The sequence below is a fragment of the Hakea prostrata genome, chromosome 1, assembly GCF_041222555.1.
Source record: "Hakea prostrata isolate BN-2017 chromosome 1, UWA_Hpros_2, whole genome shotgun sequence".
Lineage (NCBI taxonomy): Eukaryota > Viridiplantae > Streptophyta > Magnoliopsida > Proteales > Proteaceae > Hakea > Hakea prostrata.
The window spans coordinates 21,699,003-21,724,002 of NC_142600.1; the positions used below are offsets into that span (position 1 = coordinate 21,699,003).

The window sequence follows — 25,000 nt, forward strand, 5'->3', positions numbered from 1 at the left end:
GCAACTAATATTGTTTGGTAGGTGTTAAATTATGACTAACATGTCCCCTCTATATCCATCCACCTTGTAGGAAATCATCGATCACAAATTATATATATATATATAGAGAGAGAGAGAGAAACTACCACCACTACCTCATCTTTCCTTTGTTGGAAATCATCCTACCGCCATGGATTCAATCATAAATAAACAGATTTATGTGAAGAAGAAATAAAGAGATAAAAAATGCAAAATTTGTGCCAAAACTAAGGACTTGTGTCAAAACTAGGCTTTTGTTTTTGAATTTACAGGTTTAATAGCGTCACATCCCACCGGACGGTACCAAACCAACTTGATAACCTTTGAATGTGATCCACACCACAAGACCTCAGTTATACTATCAATAGTAAATAAGACACACAATCTCATACTCAAGAGCAAAAGGCACTTCATCAATTAATAATAATGAAGTCTCCAAAATTTTCATAGAAGAATGAGTATTAAAGGACATAAAATCATTATCTAAGTGTAGTTCAGCGGAAGCAAAAGTAAATGTCTCAATGTTGATTACAAATCCAACTCATCTATCCCAAGCCACTCGAAGAGTCTAACGATCATCCTAATGTGGCAAACAATGTAATACGTAGACGCAACCAATGCCACCATGTCCTCAAAAGGAATCGCAAGGGTATCCTTCGGAATCTCATAAAGGCTAAACTCTGCAAGAACAATCGAAACAGGAGCAGGAGTCTCTGTGTACTCCAGAGTAATCCTCACCGGGTTCATAGCTTGGTTCCCTCATCGGTAAACTCTCTTGGCCTGCCTCTCATTAATTCCCTCCCAGATACTAGAGTTGATCAATGGATACTGCTTAACCCCCCTTACTCCATACATAGGACCAGTAAAGTAATATGAATAAAAATAAAGATTTCCACAAGGAATGAAATATAAAAAACCTTGTAAGGCAACAATCACTTATATACCACGTCACTGCCATCACGGGTCACTTGGTTTCAATACTCGTGTCAAAATGATAGTAGCATGTATGAGTAACCTAACCATGCATCTAAACATCCTAGGTAATGAATAACAACAACTATGAAAGGTATTGGGAACATCAAAGACAATGTCCCATACCACAGTCCTTGATGTCCTAAGATAAGAATATCAGACCAAGTATTCCCCAAGTCATAATCGCACCAATCAACATCATTCCACAAGATGAAAAGAAGTAAAATATAATGAACATCATTCATGATTCATAATTACCAAGCAAACAAACATAACAATAATTACAACAAGATATAGAGTCATTGATATATTTAGAATAATAAGTAGATCAACATATCAAATAAACCTAGTTATGTATGTAACTACGTCCTTACCTAACTTAGTGAAAAATATGGATAAACGTGTTAAATCCCCACAACCAACAACTCTAGTAGATCCCATAAAACCCCTAATTATGTTTATCAAGTTATTTAAGAGTTTAGGAATCAAACTGAGCATAAACAACCACAAAACAAGCTTTGGAAGCCAATCGGTTGATTGAGCTAGTTGCTCTAAATGACCTCTTGGTTTTCTAACAGAATTCCAAGTATGAATTTCAAACTTTGGATTATTCATCTTCGACTTATTTTGGGATGATCTTAACTCTAAAACACGTTCTTAGAACACCACAGAAGCTACTCCAACAACGAAAAAATGAAAAAAAAAATAATCATAATAGGAATATGGAAATATAAATCTCCTTCTAAGAGCAACCGCCATTAAAACAGACATAAGATATATTCTCCCTGTGATTCAATTGAAAGATGATAGAAATAAAAATTCTTCATCTCCAATCTCCAGCAAAAATGTAAAAGAAAAACTACTCTCTAAAGTGAAGAAATTAATAGAATAAAAGAGTAGTCTAACTAACATTCTCTAGAGTTCAATAGTCAACCAAATCTTCACGAAACTTTTTGCAAATCGAGGTCTTCCTATTCTTTACGTGCCTTCTGATGTTGCAGTCATCCTCAACAATTTAGAGCATTAAAATAATGCGAAATTAGGTTTTAGGGACTTTAAATAGGGTGTCGGGGGGAAAATAGACAATTCTGGCTGTAATTTCCAATCAACCACCTCAAGCAACTTCCGGTTGATTAGGGTACTCTTTCGTATTTGGCCGCTTTGTACTTCCGGTTGATCCCTAACATTGCTAAAACTTTAATCAACATGTAGATGGCTTTTACCTCACTCAAAACATCTTCCAAATTGGTCTTTCTTGCACTGGATATCTGCTTGCCGAAACCATCCGGGTTCTGACTGAATCTTTTTCCACTTCCAAATAAGGTAGGTTCTTCACCAAGCTCAACCAAGTCCATGGGTTCTCGGGCCAAAACATGAGCTTCAATATGGATGGCCTACAACTTCTTCCGACTCGATGCTCTAATACTCGGACTTGCAAATTGGGTTTCGGGTTAGTATTATTGGAGGCTACCACAAATGGATTAGTAATCACTCCTTTGGGGTGAAGTGGTGGTTTTTGGAGACCAACTATGCCTAGGCAACTAAACTTTGTGAGCCTCTTCTTTCTAGTTTTCAAGTTGCATATTTTGGTTAACTTTTGAATCTTCAAAGGAAAACCTAATAATCAATTTAAAAAGTCGGGAGAAAGATCGTTGTTGAAGCTGAAACCCAGAAACCAATTTCTCTATCCAACCGATTTGTTCTGTTATCAGAATGCAACGATTCATCCTCGTTTCAATCTCTACGACCTCATTTTGCAAAGCAAAAACATCTGAAATATCACTTAATGAACACTAAATTCTATTGGTACAACAACTACAATCTCTCCCAACCTCTTCATTTCTTTTCAAAATTAAGATGATGCTGATGAAGATTCCCTGTTGAAAGTAATGAACTTGCACGTTGACCTTTCTTTCCTTAATTATTTTTAGACATTTTTTTAACTTCTTCGTAGTATTCTGTTAATTTATGGTTGAATCTCCGGCAGCATGATGATTTCCGGCAGGGGAAAGATGAGGAGGCGTTGTGGTTTTTTTTTTTTTTTTTTTTGAGGTGCTGGGTATTGGGGGGAGTTGAATGGAGGTGGGGAGGGTATTTTAGTTATTTTAGAACAAATTTAATACATTTTAAATGATATTAGTTAACTTAAGACTAAACGTAATTTATTGCACTAAAGGGACTCAACATTAATTTAAGTCTTACTAAAAGGATCCAAATGTAAAAAACTCTAAATTATATGTGAGCCAAAGTCACCCCCTTTTCCCGGCCCACCCCCTTTGAAAAGGCAAGAAAATAATTTTAATTGACTACATCTTGAGACGAGACTTACCATTCTACCATTCTTGCATTTTTTTTAAGGATTATTATATATATATATATATATATATATATATATATATATATATATATATTAAATGTAATGTAATGGAGTGATTATTTCGCATAGCTTATGTATCACATATGATTATCTGCATTATTTATATTTGTTTTGACTCCAATGTTGGATTATTCAATGAGAGACAATGAGGCGTGGGGCCATTGCCAAGCATGTGATGAGTGTGTCTTCACGAAGTCTACACGTGTATCTTGGATATGGGTCATTCATATCCATTTATTAAAGTTACCAACTCATAGCCTAAAGTGTTGGCCAAAGTGTTGTGTTCCTCGACGGCTTTACCGCCACAAATCCTAAGGAACCCATAGATAAAAAATAATTAAAAAAAAAAAAAAAAAAACTATCACCCAACCTATGGGTCCCCTGTATTTATGGTGGTAAAGCCGTCGGGAGCAGCTCTCCCGACGGGTAATTGATCCGTACTCCTCAAGAATAACTATTCTACAAAGAAGATTTAAAATGTTTGGTAACATGGTGTAAAGTGCAAAAACAAATGTGACATATTCCTAACAATGTAGAGCAAAATAAGAACCAACTCTAGGGGCCAGGTTAGTCCAACAGGCCTAGGAATAAAAAAGAAGAAGTTGATCAAAATCAGTCCAAACTTCAACAACTTGAACACCTGCATTTATTTAGGCAAAACTTCCACCCATCCATAAGACCAAACAAAATTGCTTTTAAGAGGGATTCAAAGCTTCTTGTTCTTGTCCATCCTTTCCAATTCAATCTCTGTTGGGTATCCGGCAACAATAAGCATAGGTTTAGTTATTAGATTCCATTTAAAATCATGTAGGTGAGAAGATTGGTTAGAAAGTTTCAATTTGTACGCTTGTTGGTGTCCAACTCATTTGAATTGGGTTTAGGCCAAAAGTGATAGCAATAAAAGCGTGTAAAACATGTGTCATTCATGGCCTCTTGTTGGTTGTCCAACTCAGCCCTAAGGGTTAGGCCCAAAATGCTGGCACTAGAAGTTAGGAAGAATGAGTCATCATTGAAGCTCTCACTTTTAGCCTTTGTTGTTGGGAATTGATGCTTTTAATATAAATGGAGTCTGGATCACCTTTGTGTTAGGGAACATCGTCAGCTGAATATTGACAAAATTGATCAGAGATGAGACTTCCAGTGGATCCCACATAAGTCTCACTGAGTGGCTTTGGTGAATAACCATGTTGAAGTAAGTCATTATTTTGACCCACTCCCATTTAAGCTACCAATCCTTCATCCAGAGAGATAATCACAGTTTTTAATCGAGCTAGTGAATTATATATATATATATATATATATATATATATATATATATATATATATATATAAATTTTTTTTTTTTTTTTTTTTTGAACATGTGACTTTTAATTTTAGATACCGGGGATATGGGTATTACATAATAAACCATCAAGCAGGATCTAACCCACAACCTCTCCACTGAGGGGTGTTGATTTTACCAACCAACCAACCAACCCTGCAATGCTGAGTTAGTGAGTTATCATATACATGAGTATCCATGAACCAATATGAAGTATTCAAAAGGAATTCATCAAAGCTTGAGTCACCATGGGAGCCCCATTTCTGATAAATTCAAGGGAAAATTACATGATTATCTATAATTGAGTTTATGTTTACAAAATTAGTCGCCAATTGTTCAACTTAACAAAGATAACAAATACTGGGTTTGGCTTTACAAAACTAGCCAAAACAATTCCTTTACCCATTTACTAATTTATTCGGACACTTCTGTCCCAATACGACGATCTCCAAGGAAAGCGACTCAACATTTCAATGGCAACCGATGACAAGGTTATGTTACCGGAGTGCTCCGGTTTCTCGGAATCGTGCTCCCAAATTTCTGCGGGATTCGGATAGCGGTTTTGCTAATCAGATTCAGATTCGAATACTAAGGGGGTGTTTGGTTCCGCAATTCCCTGGAATCAGATTATAAGGGAATCATGAGTCTATGGAATTAGGTTCTGTAGAATCATATTCGTAAAAAAAAACTGTTTGGTTACCCTGATTCCGGAAAGTGAATCTATCTGAAAAATCATTTGGTTACCCTGATTAACGAACCAGAAATGGTGCTCGACAACGACGTTTTGCTCTTGTGAAGCCAAATCCAACCTCAGAAAACAACGATGGAATTCAACGAATGATTGCTATGCTCGTTCCCAAACTGAACAGAATACTTGCTCTGTGGAGAAGATGAACCCTAGAGAGAATTTTCAAGCTCTGCGGAGAAGATGAGCCCTAGAGAAAACGGAGAAGAAGAGCCCTAGAGGAAATTTCATGTTCTATTGAGAAGATGAGTAGAGAAAAATTTTCACGATAATTGTGATTCTATGAGAATCGTCCATATTTATATTTGGGGTTGAATTAGGTGAGTCTGTTTGGAAACCAATGGATTCAATTTTTTAGTATAAATTGTAGATTCTTGGTGATTTTTGAAGAATTTGGATTCTGACTCAACGTCTGAACCAAACGATTTATTTTATTGGAGTCATGATTACCAAACGCCCCCTAATGTATCCAAGCTGAATCCAATCCGTTTACAAGTCTACTTTTGATCAATTAAATTTATTTTCATTTGAGTAGGTGATGATTCTCGCACTCTTTGAAATCAAGGCTTTACTTATATCCGTAAGAATCAGCTCGAATTTTTTCATTTAAGTATTTTTCTTTGGGGTGGAATTTTTCACAAGTATTGATTCGATACAAATGAGATACAAAGCATCGAATCAATGCTTTGTATTTCATTTAAGTACATTTTTTTCTATTAAGTACTCCCAGAAGGTTCTCCAACTCCTGCGTATTTTTTCCTTCTCTAAAATAAGTTTATTCTGTCTTTTGTCAATTTTTTACATGAGTTTAACTTTAAGAAGAAACCTTGGAACTGATCAAAGAAGGGCCTTGAAGTCAATGGAGATTAATAAATCTTAGTGTAAACGAGGGAAGTCACGAAACCTTATCTTTGACCTTCAAGGAAATTCCAAAGACAAAAAATGGCACAATAAATGTAGAAAAAACCTAATATGTAACTAGCATAAGTGAAGAATAAGATGTAAAAATAATATAAATAAATAAAATCAAAGAACGAAATTTCGTTCGTTTTGCTCGGTTTGCTGGGCCGCCGACATTTCACCGAACTTCAGTTTCATTCCTCATTTCTTTTTCATAACTTCAAAGTTTTTCAGGTTCTGAGGTCAATGCCGCTACTGAGAGTTCACCGCTACAACCCAAATCTGGCTCACAGTGTTTCTTTCTCTTTCTCTCTTTCTTTCTTTCTTTTTCTCCTTCAACGATCCGGCGAAACTAGCTTGTATGCTTGCAGAACAGAGGAACATACAATCCAAATGATCGACTGATATGAAATCGTAACAATAGCTAGCTCCTTGAACTAGTCAGTCAGTCACCCATTACCTAGGTTTATTCCTCAAGAATTCTCATAGGAAAGATGCTGACATAGACTCTACTGTGAAGACGGTCCCCAGAACTGAAAGACAGATTTGAAAGGTGTGTGAAAAGGGTTACAACCACTGGTGATACTACTCTTGTGTATTTCTCTTTCTCTCTTTCTTTCTTCTTCTTCTCCTTCTCCTTCAACGATCCAGCAAAAACAACACTAAATTCGGCGATTTTCGTTTGATTATAGTGATTTTCAGGCGATTTTCGCTGGTTCACCAAATCCGGCAATTTTCAAAGAGCTTCGTTTTGCCCCCTGGTTTTGTTCACCGGTTGGTGAAATCAAATATCGTCGAAATTCGGTGAAAGTAAGTTCCTTGGAGAAAATCTTCAAATGAGATAAGAAAGAAAGTAAGACAATAGGAGAGAAGCTGCGGAGAAATGGTAGGAAATAAAATAAAATTGAACTCCATTTTAACAAAAAATGGGGAAAATAATTATTTTTCATAAATTGTTTGAAAAAGAAAAATTCAGTGATTATGATTATTTCTGATAAAATCAATAGTTAAAATTTCAAACGTCCTGCTAATATATTAAGATGAATTTCCCGCTACCACCCGCCCTTGTTTCTTTAATCATAATGATGATTACCATCCCACTAATGGCAATGATGGTGGGTCCCTCTTGGATTAATGCTTTTAATCTAGTCAATCGAGGCATTAGAAAAGAACAATTCTGAGTAGACTTATTAATTAATGGTAGCACGTTTAATAACACATAGCTTGGTTTTTTTCTTTTCTTTTTCTAAAGCTTATGAATGTGACAAGTTCTGAAGAAAAAAAAAATGTTTGACAAACTTTGTCAATGGCGAAAATAATGCAAGTAATAAATAAGAATTTTTTTCCCCAACTTTTTACATGAATCTTCGGTCACGTTTAAGGGTGTCAATCGGTATGGTACCAACTTTGAATACCGGAAATCGAAACCGCATCCGATCTTGAATTTAAATGGGATGCGATACGGTTTCGGTATTTACAAAAACGGTTTGGTACGGTTTCGGTATTAAATCGGTACAAAAAACTATTTAAATACGGTATCTAGTGCGGTACAATTTTGGTACGAATGCACTTATGTTATTATTTTATTAAGATCTTAATGAAATTGTGATCAACCAATCGATAGAACAAATAAATCTAAGAAGATGAGTGAATGATCAAACGAAAAACTGAAATAGGGAATTAGGGATAGGGTAAAGGTAAAGTATTTTAATTGTAAAATTACAATTATATCTATTAATTTGGTACGGTACCAATTCGGTATGGTTTCGATACGTACTGACGGTATGAGTACCTAAAACCGGAACCATACCGAAGAAATTCGATTTCGGTACGTACCATACCGAATTTTGAACGGTGTGGTTCGGTACAGTTAAACGGTTTCGGTACGCAATTGACACCCTTAGCGACTCACGTTGTCGAGTGCTCTTAAAAATCAAAATTTTACAAAGACCACGCTTCATCACCAATTTTTGGCTTAAAATGTAAATTCATGTTCTAGCCAAGGTTCTAAAAATCGTTATGTTGCTGTGTCAATGGCTGGCGACACCACCAACACAGCGACATATCATGATAAGTTGCGCAACATTTGGAGGGGTGTCAATTAAAAATCGATCTTGAGTTTCGAAGGGCATTTGGGGTCATTTTAGTCTGAATTTTGTTGTGTAGCTTAATTTTAGGTCAATAAACACACTGGGAGCGTTATTTTCATATAAAAGATCACCTAAACTAATGTTCCTAATTGGAACATGTTTGACTGTATGTGGGCAAAATTGGAAGTCTGAAAAAGTCATGGATATGTATGAAATCTTGCTTGATTGATACAAACAATGTAATAGCAGGCAATAATGAAGCAAGATGTACTCGTGAACATCAAAGATTAGAGCAAAATAGGGTTAAAATACAATAAACACAGAGAGATGACTTTGGCAACATATCAGCGACATTGGTGACTTTGGCAACATATCAGCGACATTTTGTGACATGTCGGCGATATATCATCAACCTCGCCGCTCCGACATGATGATATATCTCTGACGCTTCAAACTGTGGTTCTAGCTCAATCTAGGGTAAAATAAATAAATAAATAAAAACTGTCAATAAAGAGATTGTTTCTTCTGGGTTGAATTGATTTTCATTTGGAATTGAAAACCGGAAAATATGTGTTAAATTTCATATATTGAGATTCCTTTTGAGTACATTTGGCTGTAAGAGAAATTAAAAGGAAAGAAATTAAAAGGAAAGGAAGTGCTTTTTTTTAAAACTCAAACCCTACCATCATTTTCTGGAACGCAAATGGGGTCAGCCTCTGTCATCATCTCACCTATGTGATTGTACAAACCACTGAAATTCTCATATGATATCTAATAATAATACATCTGATATGCATTGTATTTTGATAAATTGAAAATTAAAAAGAATTGATGAAAAATAAAATATAGAATGATCTACAATTAGTCATATAATCACATTGAACAATGATTACAAAAGTTTCTCTTTTAATTGTGGAGATCTCACTTTTCTCACCTTTTCCCCTTGCAAACAAACAAAATGAATGTCCTTATTCAAAAGGAATTATGGTGAGAGAGATTAGCAAAAGAACTGATATGACATTTACTATTGAGCTCCCTAATTTGACAATATCTCTATCTTCAAACAGAGCCAAAACAAGAACATACCTCCAATGCCGCCGCCCTCCATGTGGGACTTTCTTTTGCCCACAAACTTTGATAATAAAATAACTCAAGCACCATGCAAAACAGTGGCAAATGAAAAACTGGTTGTCCAGTAATCAAGATGCGTGTAAGCTGGCCCAGATGAACCTCAGACACCAAAAAAAAAAAAAAAAAAAACTGGTTGCCCGACGGAGAGAACATGTTATAACAAATACATTCAACCAAGAGAGGATTTTGAATCTGTTGGTTGAAAGTCCTTAAGACTCTGTGATATCATGGAGAGGTGTCAGGATATGCTTATGGAGATTCACTTTGGTTTGGTGAGACTTCCAGTTGCGGAGGCAAGAGATTTAGAAAGCTTCCCAGAACAACCTGGTTTGTTGACTCTGGTTCATTATCTGTAAAGTAAACAAAAAGAATGAGGATTTAGAAAACTTAGAACATAAATTATTTGAATCATCCTCCTCCTATTCAAAAAAGCCCCAATCTGACACATAGGAGAATGCTCTCACTGGTTATTAAGGATTCTATTTTATTGAAATCTTGAAGAAAAACCAAGAAGAAAGGGTAAAATAAATAACTACCATTGCCCCTCTACACTATAACTTAATTATTAAAAAGACCCTACTGTTTATAAAGTTACTATTGCCCTCCCTATTTCTAACAGTGCTAAGAAACAATTATAGTTGAATGTTTAACGTCTATTTTACCCTTCTAGAATTAAGAAGACAAAAAAGATAATACCATATGAAATACCACCTATACCCTTGTATTCTTGTTATTTTAGATTCCAAAAAGTCGAATTCTTATGAGATGAAACCAAGTTCATGGGGAAAAAAAAGAAGAAGAAGAAGATCCTATTTTTTTAATTTTTTATTATTGGTAGGGTAAGAGAAGAAAGACATTTCCCCCCTTCCCCCCCTCATTTTCTTCTTTTAAATAAAAGAAGAAGACTGTTCAAGGTTAATTTTTTCCTTAATTACTAAGGGCAATAATGTAACTTATTATAAGGTCTAAATAATATAAAATTTCAGAGTTTATATTAGGGTTTTTTACTAAATCGAAGATGCTATATCATCACTCAACTAACAGAACTTAACAGCAGGGGCACATCAGTAACAACAAGCAAATTAAAAGGTTGGATTGGTAATTTCAAAAAGTATAGGAAATAGAACAATAAATAAGCTATAGTACCGGGGCAACAGTAATTATTCTAATAAATAAATAAATATCGGATAGTTTGGTTATAAGTGAAGTGGAGTACACAGTTTTCAGAAAGAGCTCATAGCCATATTCACCTTTCTATGCACCTGCATGTGTCTCAATGTGCATGAAGTTCCAAAAGATGGAAGACCATGTTGGCCATAATTAAATCCGATGTGAAGTGAAACAAAGAACGAAATTAACACAATTGCATAACATGTAACTTCACTGTGTTTAGTTGTACTTCCCAATATGACATGAATATGATACCTCTTTACTTCAACTTCACTTCCAGTTCCAACCAAAAATGAACATTCTCTTTTTAGTTCACTTCACTCGAACAATTTATTTCACTTTACATCTAAACAAAAATGCCTCAGTGAATATTAAGGAAAAATAAATGTGAGGCTTTCTAAACTAATTTGGTAAATTGCTTCCCCACAAATTTCAAATCATGGCTGGTGAATGACAGAAGGAAAGCAAAAATATTCAAATCCTATTTTGAAAAGTGCATTATGTTCATTGTTTCAAACACAAACAAGAAAATGAAAAAGAATCCTCCATGACTCATGTCCATCTCTGGACTGAATATTTCTACAAAAATGTACATGAAAAGTAGGATTTTCACGGCATCCCATATGTCATAAGTATCATTATCTTTTTTAAAGAAAATAAGAGATATTAGAATGAGTCAGCAAATAATTGGGTTGTATTCAATTAAAACAAGCAAACCTTTGTTCAAATGTAGGCATTAGACCACTATCTCTTGGAAAAACCATAAAACCTGACAAATTTCTGGGATATAGGATCACTATAATTTAGGCCGAAAAAAGAGGGGCAAAAGTTGAAACAATTAGAAATCAATCAAGTTTCAGAGGAATGAGGCATGAAACCCCCATTTGGTAATTTTCAGGAGCGACTAGGATTGATGGTCAAATCCAATATGGCAATATCTCAATCTAGAAAGTACAAATTTAAGAAAGAACACTTTCAACGTGTTCCACCATACTGATTTGCTAGGGTGTGAGAGATTTGCCCAAACAATGTAAAATTTGTTCACAACAATATTATCATTTGTCACTTGGCTCAGTTTGGCATGCATGACTAGTTTCAAAAAGAAAAGGGGAAAACAGGGAATATATGTTTCAAATGAAAATAATACATACCGAAGAGGGATTTAATAGATGGTCTCTTCACACTTGGGCTTTTCTTCTTAAGTTCAGCTGCAACAAATGCAAAACAAAATCATTATTCAACTGGAAAATCATGCACAATGTATGAAAAATAGCTGAATATGAGTGCTAAAAGTTTGGAAGATTATCACTTTAAATAAAGCAATAATCCATCTGAAATTATTTTTCCAGAAAACCCATCACATAAGACTGATATTCACGATGGTGATCTTCCACAAAAACACTGATTGATAAAATTGCAAATGGACCCTGAGGACATTTTATGCTTGTTTTTCTCCTTTCACAAGTCAAAGGAAAAAGAGTAGGCTTTGGGGAGTATTTGACATGGTTGCATCAATGAAATTAGCATTCCTTAATCAAAAAGTAAAAAACATTAACACTACAGAATTAAGAATATGTACTTCAGTTTCACATGATTGTATCGCTGAAATTAACACTTCTCGATAACCCCCCCCCAAAAAAAAAAAAAAAAAAAGAAAAGAAAAGAAAAGAAAAGACAAAAAGATAACACTAAATAGTTACTTGTGTTGTCCTTGGGGCCAACTGGAAGGAAAGGATACAAAAAGTGAAACAAGGCCATGTTAATGTTGAACCAAATTTATATACAGGTACAATGACAAATTACATCATCAACCGAGTATCCAATGCCAAAATATTGAGATACAAAGAATGAGCACATACAGGCATGAAAAGAGAGAGAGAAGGGGGTTACCAATCCCAGGTATTTGATGGTCATTCACAATTTCAAAGTTTTTATAGGTGTAGCCCACAAAATTGACATCCTTTGATGAGAGCATCTGCAGCAAAGAAAAAAAACTGAGCATTCACAAAGATCTGTTGATCCAGCATAATTTTTATAGACACACAGACACGGTCTGTTCACAGTGTACATAGTTGAAGTGCATCATTGATGGCAAGGAAGCATTCCTATAATGAGATTTCTTGCAAGGTGGAAAACCTCGGTTGTAAAGCTTTTCCTCAAAAAGACCGGAAACATTGATAGCAAGGAAAGCTTTCCTAGATCTCTTGAAGTTCTTGTCTCCCCAGAGGCCGCATCTCTGTCACAGTCTCCAATCCTCTCCAGTCCTCCGGACCCCAATGATCCATGGCTGATTGCCTGCTGGTTTGTCACCTATGGCAAGCCCTGCCCTGCAGTTCCTGAAGTCCTTGATTGCCTCATAACTTCTCTCTGTCGCCCCCACTGCAATGTGCTCATTCTTGCCAGTGGATGACCTGATCTCACCAAACCCATCCCGCCCCCCTCCTTTGTTTCCTGTTCCTCGAGCCTTCCTCCCATTCTCCCTAAACCCTGCCCCTTTTATTCCCTTGTCTTTTCTGTCCCTACCCTAATGCCTCATTACCTCCCATCAATTAGGTGCTTCTCCCATTTACCAGTCCAATTCTAAACACCACAACAACCAAATGTTTCACCCTCATCCACTTTAACCCCCAGTCCAATCCAACCCTCCCTAACCTATCTTACCTTTACCCCCCCCCAACCCATCCCTCTTAGACCGGACCCAGTCGTAAGTCCAGAAAGAGTAACATTAATCTAAGAAAAAACAGATATGAAACTAGTATAATTACCTTCCTCCATGGGCCCGACTTTGATGAAGTTTGACTCTGGTTATCAGACTACAATAGAATAAGGGAAGCCAAAGTAAACACGATTAGCAATATAAAATTTGCCTCTAATCACATGCATCTGTAAGATTAGTTCATAGTCAAGAGTTAACTATACCTCGTCAAACTTCTCAAAGTTTTGAGTATCCAAATCGTCATTGACCTCTGGAATAAATGCAGCTTCCATTTCATAAAGCTTGTCCCATTGAAGGCCTTCAAACCACAGGTGAACCTAAAATCCAAAGAAGATCTGATTGCTTATTTTCCTCAGTAGTCCTATATCTCATAGCAAATTAGCAACTCAGAATAGAACACACCATACAACACCTTTATTTCATCTGCACCCTTTGTTCCAAGCCTCTGTTCAACATTACATAAAAGTTTACCGATGAGGTCTTTAGCTTCTGGGGATAGCTTTGCTTCCTCAGGAAATTTTAAATGATTTCTCCAATTTACTATCTGAAGAAATGATTTTCTTTTTGTTAGAATAAATTATGAAGCAAATAATGTTTAAAGTCACTGAAAATGGCACTAACAACAATGGAAGAAAAGAGTGAACCTTTTCTTTGGCATAAAAACAGTATATGTAAAAAAATCACAGGGAACTTTGGGGTCTGAAAGACAAGAATCTTTAGGAAACTGAAGAAACACTCAGAAGAAAGATGAGATGGGCTACAGTAACATCTCCCTTGAATGAAACCCAAGCTTACAGCACCGGTACCACAGAGTTAATCAAAAATCTGTGATTACTCCTAAGGGAAAGAAATATCTTAATATATCATATGGAGCATATCTCTTAACTTCATAGAACAGGAACAGTTAAGAATTATTAAAAACTAACATAATAATCATTTTCAAGTTCAAACAGTAATGATAGCTGCATCAAATTGTCTATGAATGACTCCAAAATGTCAATAAGCAATGGGTGGTTACTTGTGTCACAACAGTTTGTGATGTCTCTGGGAGTAACGGACAGATCTAAGCCTATCTAAATCATCTGTCTCTTCTCAGAGTTGAAAGACAGTAGTGGCTAGAGTACTGCTACACATGCATGGACATGCACAAGATGCATGCCAATACATGAGGGGTTTTTTGATTGAGTCAGACTGAAAATTGTCACCTGGTTGATCTAGACCATTACCTCTCTCTATTAAACAGCAGGAACGAACACATTATTTTCCACTTGGCAGAATAGATGTCTTTTGAGGTTGGGAATATAGTTATGCTTGTCATTACAATATTTGTCCTATAAAATATTAAAACATTTTGAAGTGAGATCCACATCCTATATGGTTAAACTGCAGAGGCTACAGCAATTCACACTAAAAGAAAGAAAAAAAATCAGCCTGATTAGAGTGCTTAGGGCCAATTTGAATCCACTGTATCTGCCTTCTCTGCACAGAAAATGACACAACTCCCCTTACAACAAGGAGAATAATGCAGGTAATGACCTATAGATGGAGAGCGGATTATACTTTTGGAGCATGAGGTCACACATGAGAAAAAAGCGCTGGTGACGAGTACTTGTAGAATTAGGTAGTCATAAACATAAGGAGGGTGAGGAGTAAGTAAGCAGAAAAAGAACTATAAAATGGTTTTGACAAAACAATTGCAGCTTATCTTAGTACCTAATGGGGGGCAAATAGAGAAGAAGGAAGCATAAAGAAGATAGTGGGACCAGGAAGAAGTGAAAAACCAAGAAGAATTGACTTGTAGAAGGGGAAGAGGGAGAAGAAGACTCAGTAGAAGACGAGAAAAAGAGAAGGGGGGAGAGTTCAAATGTACATACAGTTCTCAATCTTTAATTCATACCTTCAATATTTTCCATTTGGCTGAATACAAGCATTTAAGCAATAAAGAAACATTCTTAAATAAAATCAAGATGCTTTTATTGATTTAAATTAACTTCCCACGTAACCTGCCCAAACTAAAAATTTTCTTACATAATTATCCCAATAATTAAAAATAAAATGCTATATTATCTTTAAAACTCCCATGTGAAATGGCATCTCCTATTTTTTATCTCCATGCAAGCTGGACTTGTAAATCCTATCTGTAGGCGTTGTTACATTTATTGATTGCCATTCCCGTACCACTGGGGTTTATTTTAGGGGTATCAATTTGTCGGTTTCATTTCATCAGTTTTGGCATCAGAATGGGAGAAATAAAAAACAAACATTAAGCATGCATTGATTTCGGATTGGTTTTGGTTCACCAGGTAACTATAATAAGAAATACAGGCAAAAATGTACTATTACATAAATTTTGGGTCGATATTCATTTATTATCCTGTTAGTTCAGTTTTCAGTTTTGGTCCGGCTTATAAAGTTTGGTCAATGTCAAATATACCCAAATATAGGCCCACTACACTGAAAACCCATTAGACAAGAGCTCCAACACAAATATAACCCAAAACAAAGGCTGATTTCTATTCACGCAAAAAAAGGGTTGATTTCTATTAAGATAAGCCTATTAAATTGATTTAACTGCATCACCAAAGAATAAAAAGGAAAAAAGCTTGCAAAGATTTCAATAATTACCTTTCGACAAGTAGACATGGGTTCATCAGAATAAAAAGGAGGATACCCCACAAGCATTTCATACAATATAGCACCAAGTGACCACCTATGGAAGATCGGGAAAATAAGCATCTGCAAAAATATGTTTTTTTTTCTTTTTTTTCTTTGGGATGAATTAATAATATATTGCAAGAAAGGTGTATATAAATTAGTTACCAATCACATTCCATCCCGTAACCTTTCTTCAGTAAAACTTCTGGGGCAATATAGTCAGGTGTACCAACAGTAGAATATGCCTGTATAAGTTCAATATTAGCAGTTTAGCACTCTAACTAGGAAAAGAAAAATAGATCCATGATACCAGTGTAAAGGTAAAAAAGAACAACCCTTTGGAAGAAAAACAGGCAGATTCAATATTATAAGATGGTAGGAAGTTTACTAGCATTCTTCTGTTCTTTTGCCAATGTTCTAGCTGTTCCTGTTGTGTGCGCTTTGGCGCAGGAGCATGTTGTTCACTTTGTGACCCATTAGAGTTAACTCCCACTGAAAAGTCCTTTTCATGCAGAGTACTGCAGTCTAGAGGTTTACATAGGCCAAAGTCCGAAAGCTTCATGTGACCATATCTATCGAGCAACAAATTGTCAGGCTTGATATCTCTGCAAGATTTATCAGTATTGAAAATGTAAATATGTTAATTTAGTCAGTAATAAATCTACCAAGTACAGGATCAGCGGTTCCATGAAACGAGAACCAACAAACCTATGGATGTAATTATGTTTATGGATAGACTCAATGGCCAAAACTGTTTCTCCTACATAAAATCTAGCCTCATCTTCAGTCAAGGTATCCTTCCTCATAAGTAAAGTCATCATATCTCCACCAGGTAGATATTCCATAATGAGGTACAAAAAGTCATTATCTTGAAAAGAACAATATAGTTTGACAATGCAATTGCTGTCAACTTCCGCAAGTACATTCCGTTCAGCCTTGACATGCTCAACCTGATAAATTTGGAACCAAACTTGAGCATAACTGGAAATAAGTTTAAATTGATCTTTACACAGCCAGGTTAATCATATACCTGGCCTCTGCGAAGCATCTCTGACTTCTTTAGCTTTTTCATTGCATATACATGTCCTGTTGCCTTCTCTCTGCAGACTCTAACCTGCGCCACAAACAGAAGTACAATTTATAGACAACACTGGCATTGTAACTGCATTACTAACATATATGATCAAAGCTGCTAGAGAAATTTGGAGAATCACCAACAGTCCAACTACAAATGGTGAACATGGTTCTATCTTCATGCTAAAAACTCCAATTTGAGCATTGCTAAATTTCGACTGTATCATTCCTATAAATTCTCAAGTGGACTGGATTATGGACTCAAGTCGAAAGATTGGTTTCACTTTAATCAGTAAATTAGTTGGTAGTCAAATCTACACCTTTTGACACTTCCCTCAGATCACTCTCAAGTCCATTAATGTTTTGTCGCATGTGAGTAGGTGCAGGTAGAATTTGTTCATATGAAGTTAAGTATCCTAAAACCTACTGAAAAGCACTACCTCCTTGCTCTCCCCTCTCTGATAACATGGTTTAATAAGGACACCAAAATTTGACCAACCATGCTTTCACCTTAAAACAAGTGTAATTCAGAATATGCTAGGACAAGAAAGAAGAGCACAATATATACCCTTTCATAAACAAGTCTGTGTTAGTGGACAGCAATTTGAAATATGTTGTACTCAGAGATATTCAAATATTTGTCAGTTTCAAAAAAGTGTAATCCTACAGAAACTTTTTTTTTTTTTTTTTTCTGTCGTTGTCTCCCATGTCAGAGCCTATAATATGAACTGTAAGCATAAACAAATTCAATTCAAACAATAAATATATACAAGGATACTGACAAAGAGTTGCTTCTTTGGGTGGAGGTAGCTGGTTGAACATTTACATATAGGTTTTCACATTGCAAAATGCAACGTGACAACACCGAGAGAGAGAGAGAGAGAGAGAGAGAGAGAGAGAGAGAGAGAGAGTGATGTAAACCAGAATTCTAGGGTTTACCTTGTAGCGATGTTGCCCTAGATGTAGATTTACTCCATAATCCTCTTTAATAGGATCAGCAATCAATTAGGGTGTTAGAATATCCTATGGTTGAGGGAATGGGTCGGTTGTGGAGTTCTAGGGTTAGGAAAAGCTGGTTTGGGAATTTGGGGGCATGGAGTTCCTTTGTGATAGGGTTGTGAAGAAAATATTTCCTTTGTGATAAGGTTAGGGTAATGTTTTATGGCCAACTATATCAAATGATACGAAAACCCAACCCATGGGAGATGGGATAAATTTCTTGAGATGGAAGCTCCAGTTTATAGGTGTCAAAATGGGTTGAAACTTCGACAGAATGAAGGTATTAATACAAGAAGATGATTCCCAAGTTTGGTGGGGTTTAGATGGCTAAATTGAAAGACTAAGGTTTTCGATTTTAGGGTCCGGAGAAGTACGAAAATTCAAGAAATTAATTATCTCTTGAAATCGGATGAACATAATGGGGTCAACTTGAGACCTAAAATCACTAGGTTAGGGGGATAAGGCTCCTAAAGGTTAGGACAGATCTAACGGTTAGATTGGTATAGATCTGACTTTGAATTATGGGTCTCAAGAAAATTCCAAAATTTCAAGAAAATAAAAAAGAAGGGTGTGATGGATGAGGGAAGAAGAGGGAAGGAAAAGGATGGAATTGGGGATGTTCACTTACTTGGAGAAGGGTATAAGGCTGCTATTGTGTTGAATTATTGCTACTTGAAGAACACTGGCTGAAATTGAAGAAGATAGCATGCTAATTCCACTGTGGCCCTCACACTAAGACCACAACCTGGATTTCCTCAAAACTCATACTTGTATTCAATTCAACTTGAAAATTACATAGTTGGAGGGCCTCATTTATACCCTTAAATAACAAATAGAGAAGGAGTCTAAGTTGGAAAACCAACTAGAACTCTAATTGGCTTACCCAACAATCTCAACTGCTACTCAACTACTTTTGACATAAAAAAACTCTATAACTAACTCTAGAGGACTCCAATCCAAATTCTAAGAATAAATATGGTGTCCTAAAAATAAGGAGACTAAAGTGGACTCAAGTTGTGAGATTCCAACCTAACTAGGAACCTCACCTAAACAAAGACTCTCAAACATCTTGCAAAAATAATAATTAGAAGGAAAAGAAAATAATTAAGGGCCACAAACAACGCACTGGACTCAATGGGACCCAGACCCAAGACACCCAAAATTTGTCAAAATGACCAAAATACACCTAGACAAAATTCGGTCAGCCCTTGATGTACCAATTGGGCTTGGTTCTAGGGTCCATCTACAGACCCTTTTTTTTTTTTTTTTGGGGGGGGGGGGGGGGAATGCACAATCCATGTGTACCTAGGGTTATTGGTAGTTGGTAACACGGGACATGAAATGATGAAGCTGCTAAATTGCAAGTTAGCCAAGAGAAAAAGAAACAAGATCTGACATTAAGAACTACAAATTGCAGTAATGCATGTAATTTGCAACTATGGTTATAGAGAACATTTTTAGGACATAAAACAAAAGCATTCTTAAAAGGAGGGAATGATAAAAAAGAACATCAGGACGTTGATAGGTGAAATAATTATAAAGTGAAAACCAATTACAGAAACATAGAACAAAACCAAGGGGCCTGAAGGGAGAGAGAAGAGACAATCCAATATAAACAAAACAGAGGAAAAGAAAATGGGAAAGAAGATTACCTCCCCAAATGCACCCTTTCCAATCATTGTTAATAACTCAAAATCATCAGCACCCATTTTATGCCTCTGAAGGCGCATGTACTCAGTTTCCTTCTTCTCCAAGTGTTTTAGTAAGTTGCTTTGCTCTTCCTCAGGCACTTCAGCATCAGCCAGTGTTTTCTCCAATACATTGCGTCTGTTTGAAGCCAGAAAAATTAAGTAGCATTCACTAGAAAGCAGTATGAATTCAAGCATCCTGGCATATAAACTGCATATAGAAGTCCTTTCTCAAAATAGTTGCTAATCAGGTACAAGATCCATGTAATTGTTATTAACTTCATAGTACTGATTACACATCATGAAATGAAAGAAAGTCTACTTCTAAAGGAAAAGGTGGCACAGACTGCCAAAAAGAGCCTACTCATTTTGCTAGAGAACAAAAAGATGATCGCTTTTGCACATGAGATTGAGCTTATCCAAGTGACCTTGGAAGAACTGGCTCCTACTTGATTATCTACTAATCTAGGACTACATCAACCTTAGCACTGCTTCTCACAGTAGTTAATGCAGATTCTAAATGGCTGTTTTGTTTGCAAAGACACTAGTACCTCACAAGTCACAATAGCTCAACAAGACAAACAAAAGAAAATCAGTCAAACTGCTCACCATATTGTTGCACAGTAAAACTAATGAGTTGCTTCTGTGGTAGAATCATCTAGTGAATTCCACTGAGAGCACAACCATTACCTTTCTTTGTTTGCTTTGATAGATAGTGAATGGATTGGGTGTGGTTTGTGTGTGAACCTCTAGACTGGATTAGAGTCATACAATAGCTACTTCCTCTTTCAGAAGGCTGCTTTGCAGTCTGATATTGTCACAAATAATCCTTCATTAACTACCTGAACTAAATTAGACTTTGTGATTTGACTGGAAGAAGTAAGAGAGCTGTAATAAAATCTTTCAGATGAAGCATCTAGATGAAGGCCTGTTTAGTAATGTTTCTGTTTTGAAACACCTGTTTCTCACCTAAAACATTTTTTTTCCTGATTCTGTGCTGAAAAAAATATTGTAGAAACATAAGTGATGTTTGATAAACCTATTCCAAAACTCTCTTTAACAGGCAGAGGCAGAGGATGAAGATGGAGAGTTGCAGGCGTCTGCTCACCTCTCTTCTTTGTTCAAGCCAAATGATAGAAATCTTTTGGAAAAGATGTTTTGTTTGGGGTCAGTTTTTCATTTTTTTAAAACAAAAACTTGAAATCAGCAAAACAAGGTTCTTGAAACACAAAAATGAGGTTGATCTGTTTCATCAGCACATAAAAAAAAAGGCCTGTATAACCGGAGAGAGGATTCCTTTTATTTTTATTTTTTTGGGGGGGGGGGGGGGGTGTGGGTGTTCCAATAGCACATAAAAAAGGCTAGAGACGAGGAACAGAAACATTGCCAAATGGGTCCAAAGAGTAAATTATCAACCCAGTGGCTATGTCACCGTCTCATCATTAGCTACTTAAAACAAAATTCAACTCTGGAATGGAGTATCAAACTACTTGTAGTCTTGTAGGCTAGTGGTAACAGCAACAATTTCATTAGGTATGTTCCATTGGGATTTCAAACAGCAACGTTGGCCAAATGGACTAATAAAAGTAGATCAGAAAATCACATAGGGAAGGCCAAGCCCCATAAGCTGGCAGGAATTCTCCATGTCCAGAGTACAAAACAAAAAGGGAAGTACTGAGGATGTATCTGTCCTCGATATTCAGCGACAGTTTTATATAACAGCCCTTGTATCAAAGGGTAGAACCCACGTGATGATAGATTATTATGATTTAAAGATTCTGGTTTTGATAAAATATCCTCAATCAATGTAAATTATTTTAGAAGTGGCACAGAACAATGACTCTGGAAACTAGTTGATAGTTTCTATGGTTTAATAAGCGAACTCAAAAGAATGTGTGTCAAGTACAGTTTTTAATCATTCCTAAGAAATGAAAAGCATAAGAACCATACCTCTCCTTTCTCTCCTGTATGTTCTTCATCTGCTCCTTGTAATGATTTTCTATATACTGCTTTGCAGCAGCAACCTTCTTTGCTGTAACATTTGAGGGTGGCTCTTCAAGTGTGGGTGGCTTTGAGGCATCTGTTCCGTTACTATCCTCTTCCTTCCTAGTTGAAGGCCTGAATCTCTCACGAGGTTGCAACTTGTTTAACCAACTCCTTGCTGAATCCATTATTTATTCTTGATCGGCCAACCAGAACTTCAACAAACAAAAACTCGCATTCTCCTAAACTCTTACTTGCTTCTCTGGATTCAAATTCCAGGTGTACATGATCTAGAGTCAAACCGTTCCCGCTTCAGAAAAAATCGAGCTCTATTTGTTCTGCATGGATGTAAAACCGAAAAAAGAAAGAAAGAAAAAGAGAGAGAGAGAGAGAGCTTAATGCTTTAATCAATTAACAAACATCTTTCCCAGTATAATCGCCCACAATTTTTGAATTCTCACCATCGAACTCTATCGCCGAAAAGAGAATTAAAATCCGATTGAATACATCCATAATGTCAGAGGCCATGAACTCAATGCCATCAAATACTAAAGACATCAACAATCAATCAACTCGATAAAATGAAAACACTCAATCCCTCCAAACTCAGAATTTGTCAGCCCCACGGTGTACTGAATCAACAAAATGCTGTTCAATATGCAAAAAATTCCATCAATCTCTACGACCCTCAAACTCCGAATCTGTGGACAAATGAAATCCCGAAAAGATACGAAAGCTTTCTTCTGCTCACCCAAGAAAACCCTAAAATGGGGAAATGGAGAGCCAACGGAGAGAAACAAATCAAAATCTTGAAAGATAAACAAACAATAGAGAAGGCTTTGTCAGTTAAATTCAGAGTAACACGGCAGAGAGAGCGGATTACCGCGTAATTGTCCGTGAACAACATGGATCCGAATCAATGTCACATAGAAATCGAACATCCCACCATTTTCGTTACTGCGTAGAAACTTCACTTCTCTGCGTGATTCCTTCCATAGATACGTCGAGAGGAGAAACTCCGGATTTTAAATAGGTTCTCATGTTCGTAAATTTACTGTTTATTAATTCGTTTTAAATTTTATCCATTTCTCTGAGGAGATGCCTTATTGAAAAAGTTAAATCCACCATCAAGAAGAATGTTATTTTTATTACCCAATAAAGAAGGGGTTTTTTTTTAAATAGGGTTTTTCACATGAGCTCTTTTCAAAATTCAATTGAAAACTTAATGCACCCCTTCAAAATTAAAACCTTACAAAACCCCCCACATTTAACATAGTCAAATTTTTTTTATTTCAAAATTATTTTACAATTTTATCCTCACTTTTTAAATTTATTAAAATTTTAAATAATATTTGTAAGTATTTTTACATGAGACCCCTTCATTTTTATTGGAAACAATAGCGCACTGCGCACCCCTTTCAAAATCAAAACCTTATAAATTTATCGAAATTCTAAATAATATTTGTAAGAATATTTTTACATGAAGCCCCTTCATTTTCATTGGAAACAATGGCACACCCCTTCCAAAATCAAAACCTTACAAGGCACCTTAGCACTTCGCACCATAGTAAAGGTATGCAGTAAACTGATTAAAGTCAAATGAATTTGTTTATATTACCACATTGGCCATAGAGTGATAAAGTGATCATGTAAGAGTTACTTTAATTTGAGGAAAATTTTAGTCATGTAATTTGGGTAATATAGTGACATCAAAATAATGTTTAGGATTCTAAAATAAATATTAAAAACATTATTTATAATTTATATGCATTTATTAAGTGTGGGTGAAAAAGTAAAATCATTTCATGGTTATAAAAAAACAGATGATGTGAAGTGTGGAACCGAGGGGCTTTATCATATTTTGATTTTGGGAAGGCACTGAGTGTTTCCAATTGAAATGGAGATTGCTTGTATAAAAACTTTTTAGAATTTTAAATAAATATATTCAAATGAAGATAAAATTGTCAAATAAAGTTACAACTAACGAAAACCTAATGGTGTCAAATATGGAGGGGGGCTTTGTAAGATTTCAATTTGAAGGAAGTACACTAACTTTCCAATGAAAACAAAGAAGACTTTTGGAAAAAATTCTCTTTAAATGAAAAAAATAAGAAAGTTATTTTAAAATGACCAAAAAAAAAATTTTAAATCCATTGTCACTAGAAGGTTATTTTTATTATCCAAAAAAAATATAGTTTTTTTTAAATAAAAAAAGAAGTTACTTTAGAAGGAAATTTTTGGATATATTAACAAAATTTTGTATCTCTCACTTGTACTTAATTTATGTCCGTATTGTTCTTTTCTCAAAAGTTTATTGATTATTTCAAGAAAATAAACTTTTATTGCTCATTTTTCCCCAAATTTTTTTAAAATAATTAAATCATTATTTAAAATTTTATCTCTTTAATCATTTATTATTAAATTTTTGTTTATTTTTCATTTTCTACTTCTTTCTCTTCATTTTGAGTAATTGCACCCTAAAATGTAGGCCTTAAAGCATTGACACTCCATTTTATGTTTAAATAACATAAAGATCTTAAAATTGGATTCTCATTGGATATATTTGTCAAATTTTTCACTGCAAACAATTTTTTTTTTATAAATCATTGAAAACTGTTAAATAACTGCTTATTTAAAAAAAAAAAATCCCTATAATTAACAGTTTAACAGTGTCTGAAAGGGTTTCAGTGACAAATTGGATAAATATATCAAATGAAAATTCAATTTTGAGGTTTTTGTACTTTGTAAACATAAAGTGGAGTGTCAGTGTTTTAAGGCATCCATTTTGGGGTGCTAGTGTAATTTGTACTTTTTTTTTTAAGAACTCGTAGTAGTATATATTTTTTTGTTTTTCATATTTTTCCTTTCTTACTTTTCTATAGAAATTTGTCATTTTTGTTTATTTTATATTTTTTAGAAGTTTTTTATTGTTGAGTCCTCCTATTAAAACATAAATTAATGTTGGGTCATCTTAGTGCAATAATTACATCTCGATCCCAAAGCAATCAACGACATTATCCACCGTTAAGTATTTTCAAATTTCAAGTTTGGAGAGAGCAAAATATCCCTCAGTCTGTTTAATGACCAAAACAACCCTTTGTAAATACATATTTTTATTTTAATACTATACGAAAAAGACCCACACGTAAATACTCTATTTT

General features: G+C 35.3%; 1 protein-coding gene across 1 annotated transcript; it reads right to left on the minus strand.

Moving 5' to 3' along the window:
* Positions 1–8,410: 8,410 nt before the first annotated feature.
* On the minus strand, positions 8,411–22,896 carry LOC149028251 (uncharacterized). Its single transcript, XM_089169680.1, has 15 exons — positions 22,723–22,896; positions 22,301–22,601; positions 21,807–22,177; positions 19,821–19,995; positions 17,126–17,209; positions 16,804–17,045; positions 16,484–16,700; positions 16,261–16,340; positions 16,066–16,150; positions 13,853–13,984; positions 13,644–13,757; positions 13,490–13,537; positions 12,615–12,699; positions 11,876–11,932; positions 8,411–9,904 (listed from the first exon to the last, which is right to left on the minus strand). The coding sequence occupies exons 3-15, from the start codon at positions 22,025–22,027 to the stop codon at positions 9,804–9,806; spliced, it is 1,641 nt and encodes a 546-aa protein (XP_089025806.1). The 5' UTR covers positions 22,028–22,177; positions 22,301–22,601; positions 22,723–22,896; the 3' UTR covers positions 8,411–9,803.
* Between the last annotated feature and the right edge of the window lie 2,104 nt (positions 22,897–25,000).

Bases quoted from the DNA above. Each gene is read 5' to 3' on its own strand.
- LOC149028251 (XM_089169680.1), bottom strand. From the start codon at position 22,027: ATGGATTCAGCAAGGAGTTGGTTAAACAAGTTGCAACCTCGTGAGAGA. The intron at 17,046-17,125 runs GTATATGATTAA...CAAATTTATCAG, and splicing joins AGATGCTTCGCAGAGGCCAG to GTTGAGCATGTCAAGGCTGA. The intron at 11,933-12,614 runs GTAACCCCCTTC...CATTTGTTGCAG, and splicing joins CCATCAAATACCTGGGATTG to CTGAACTTAAGAAGAAAAGC.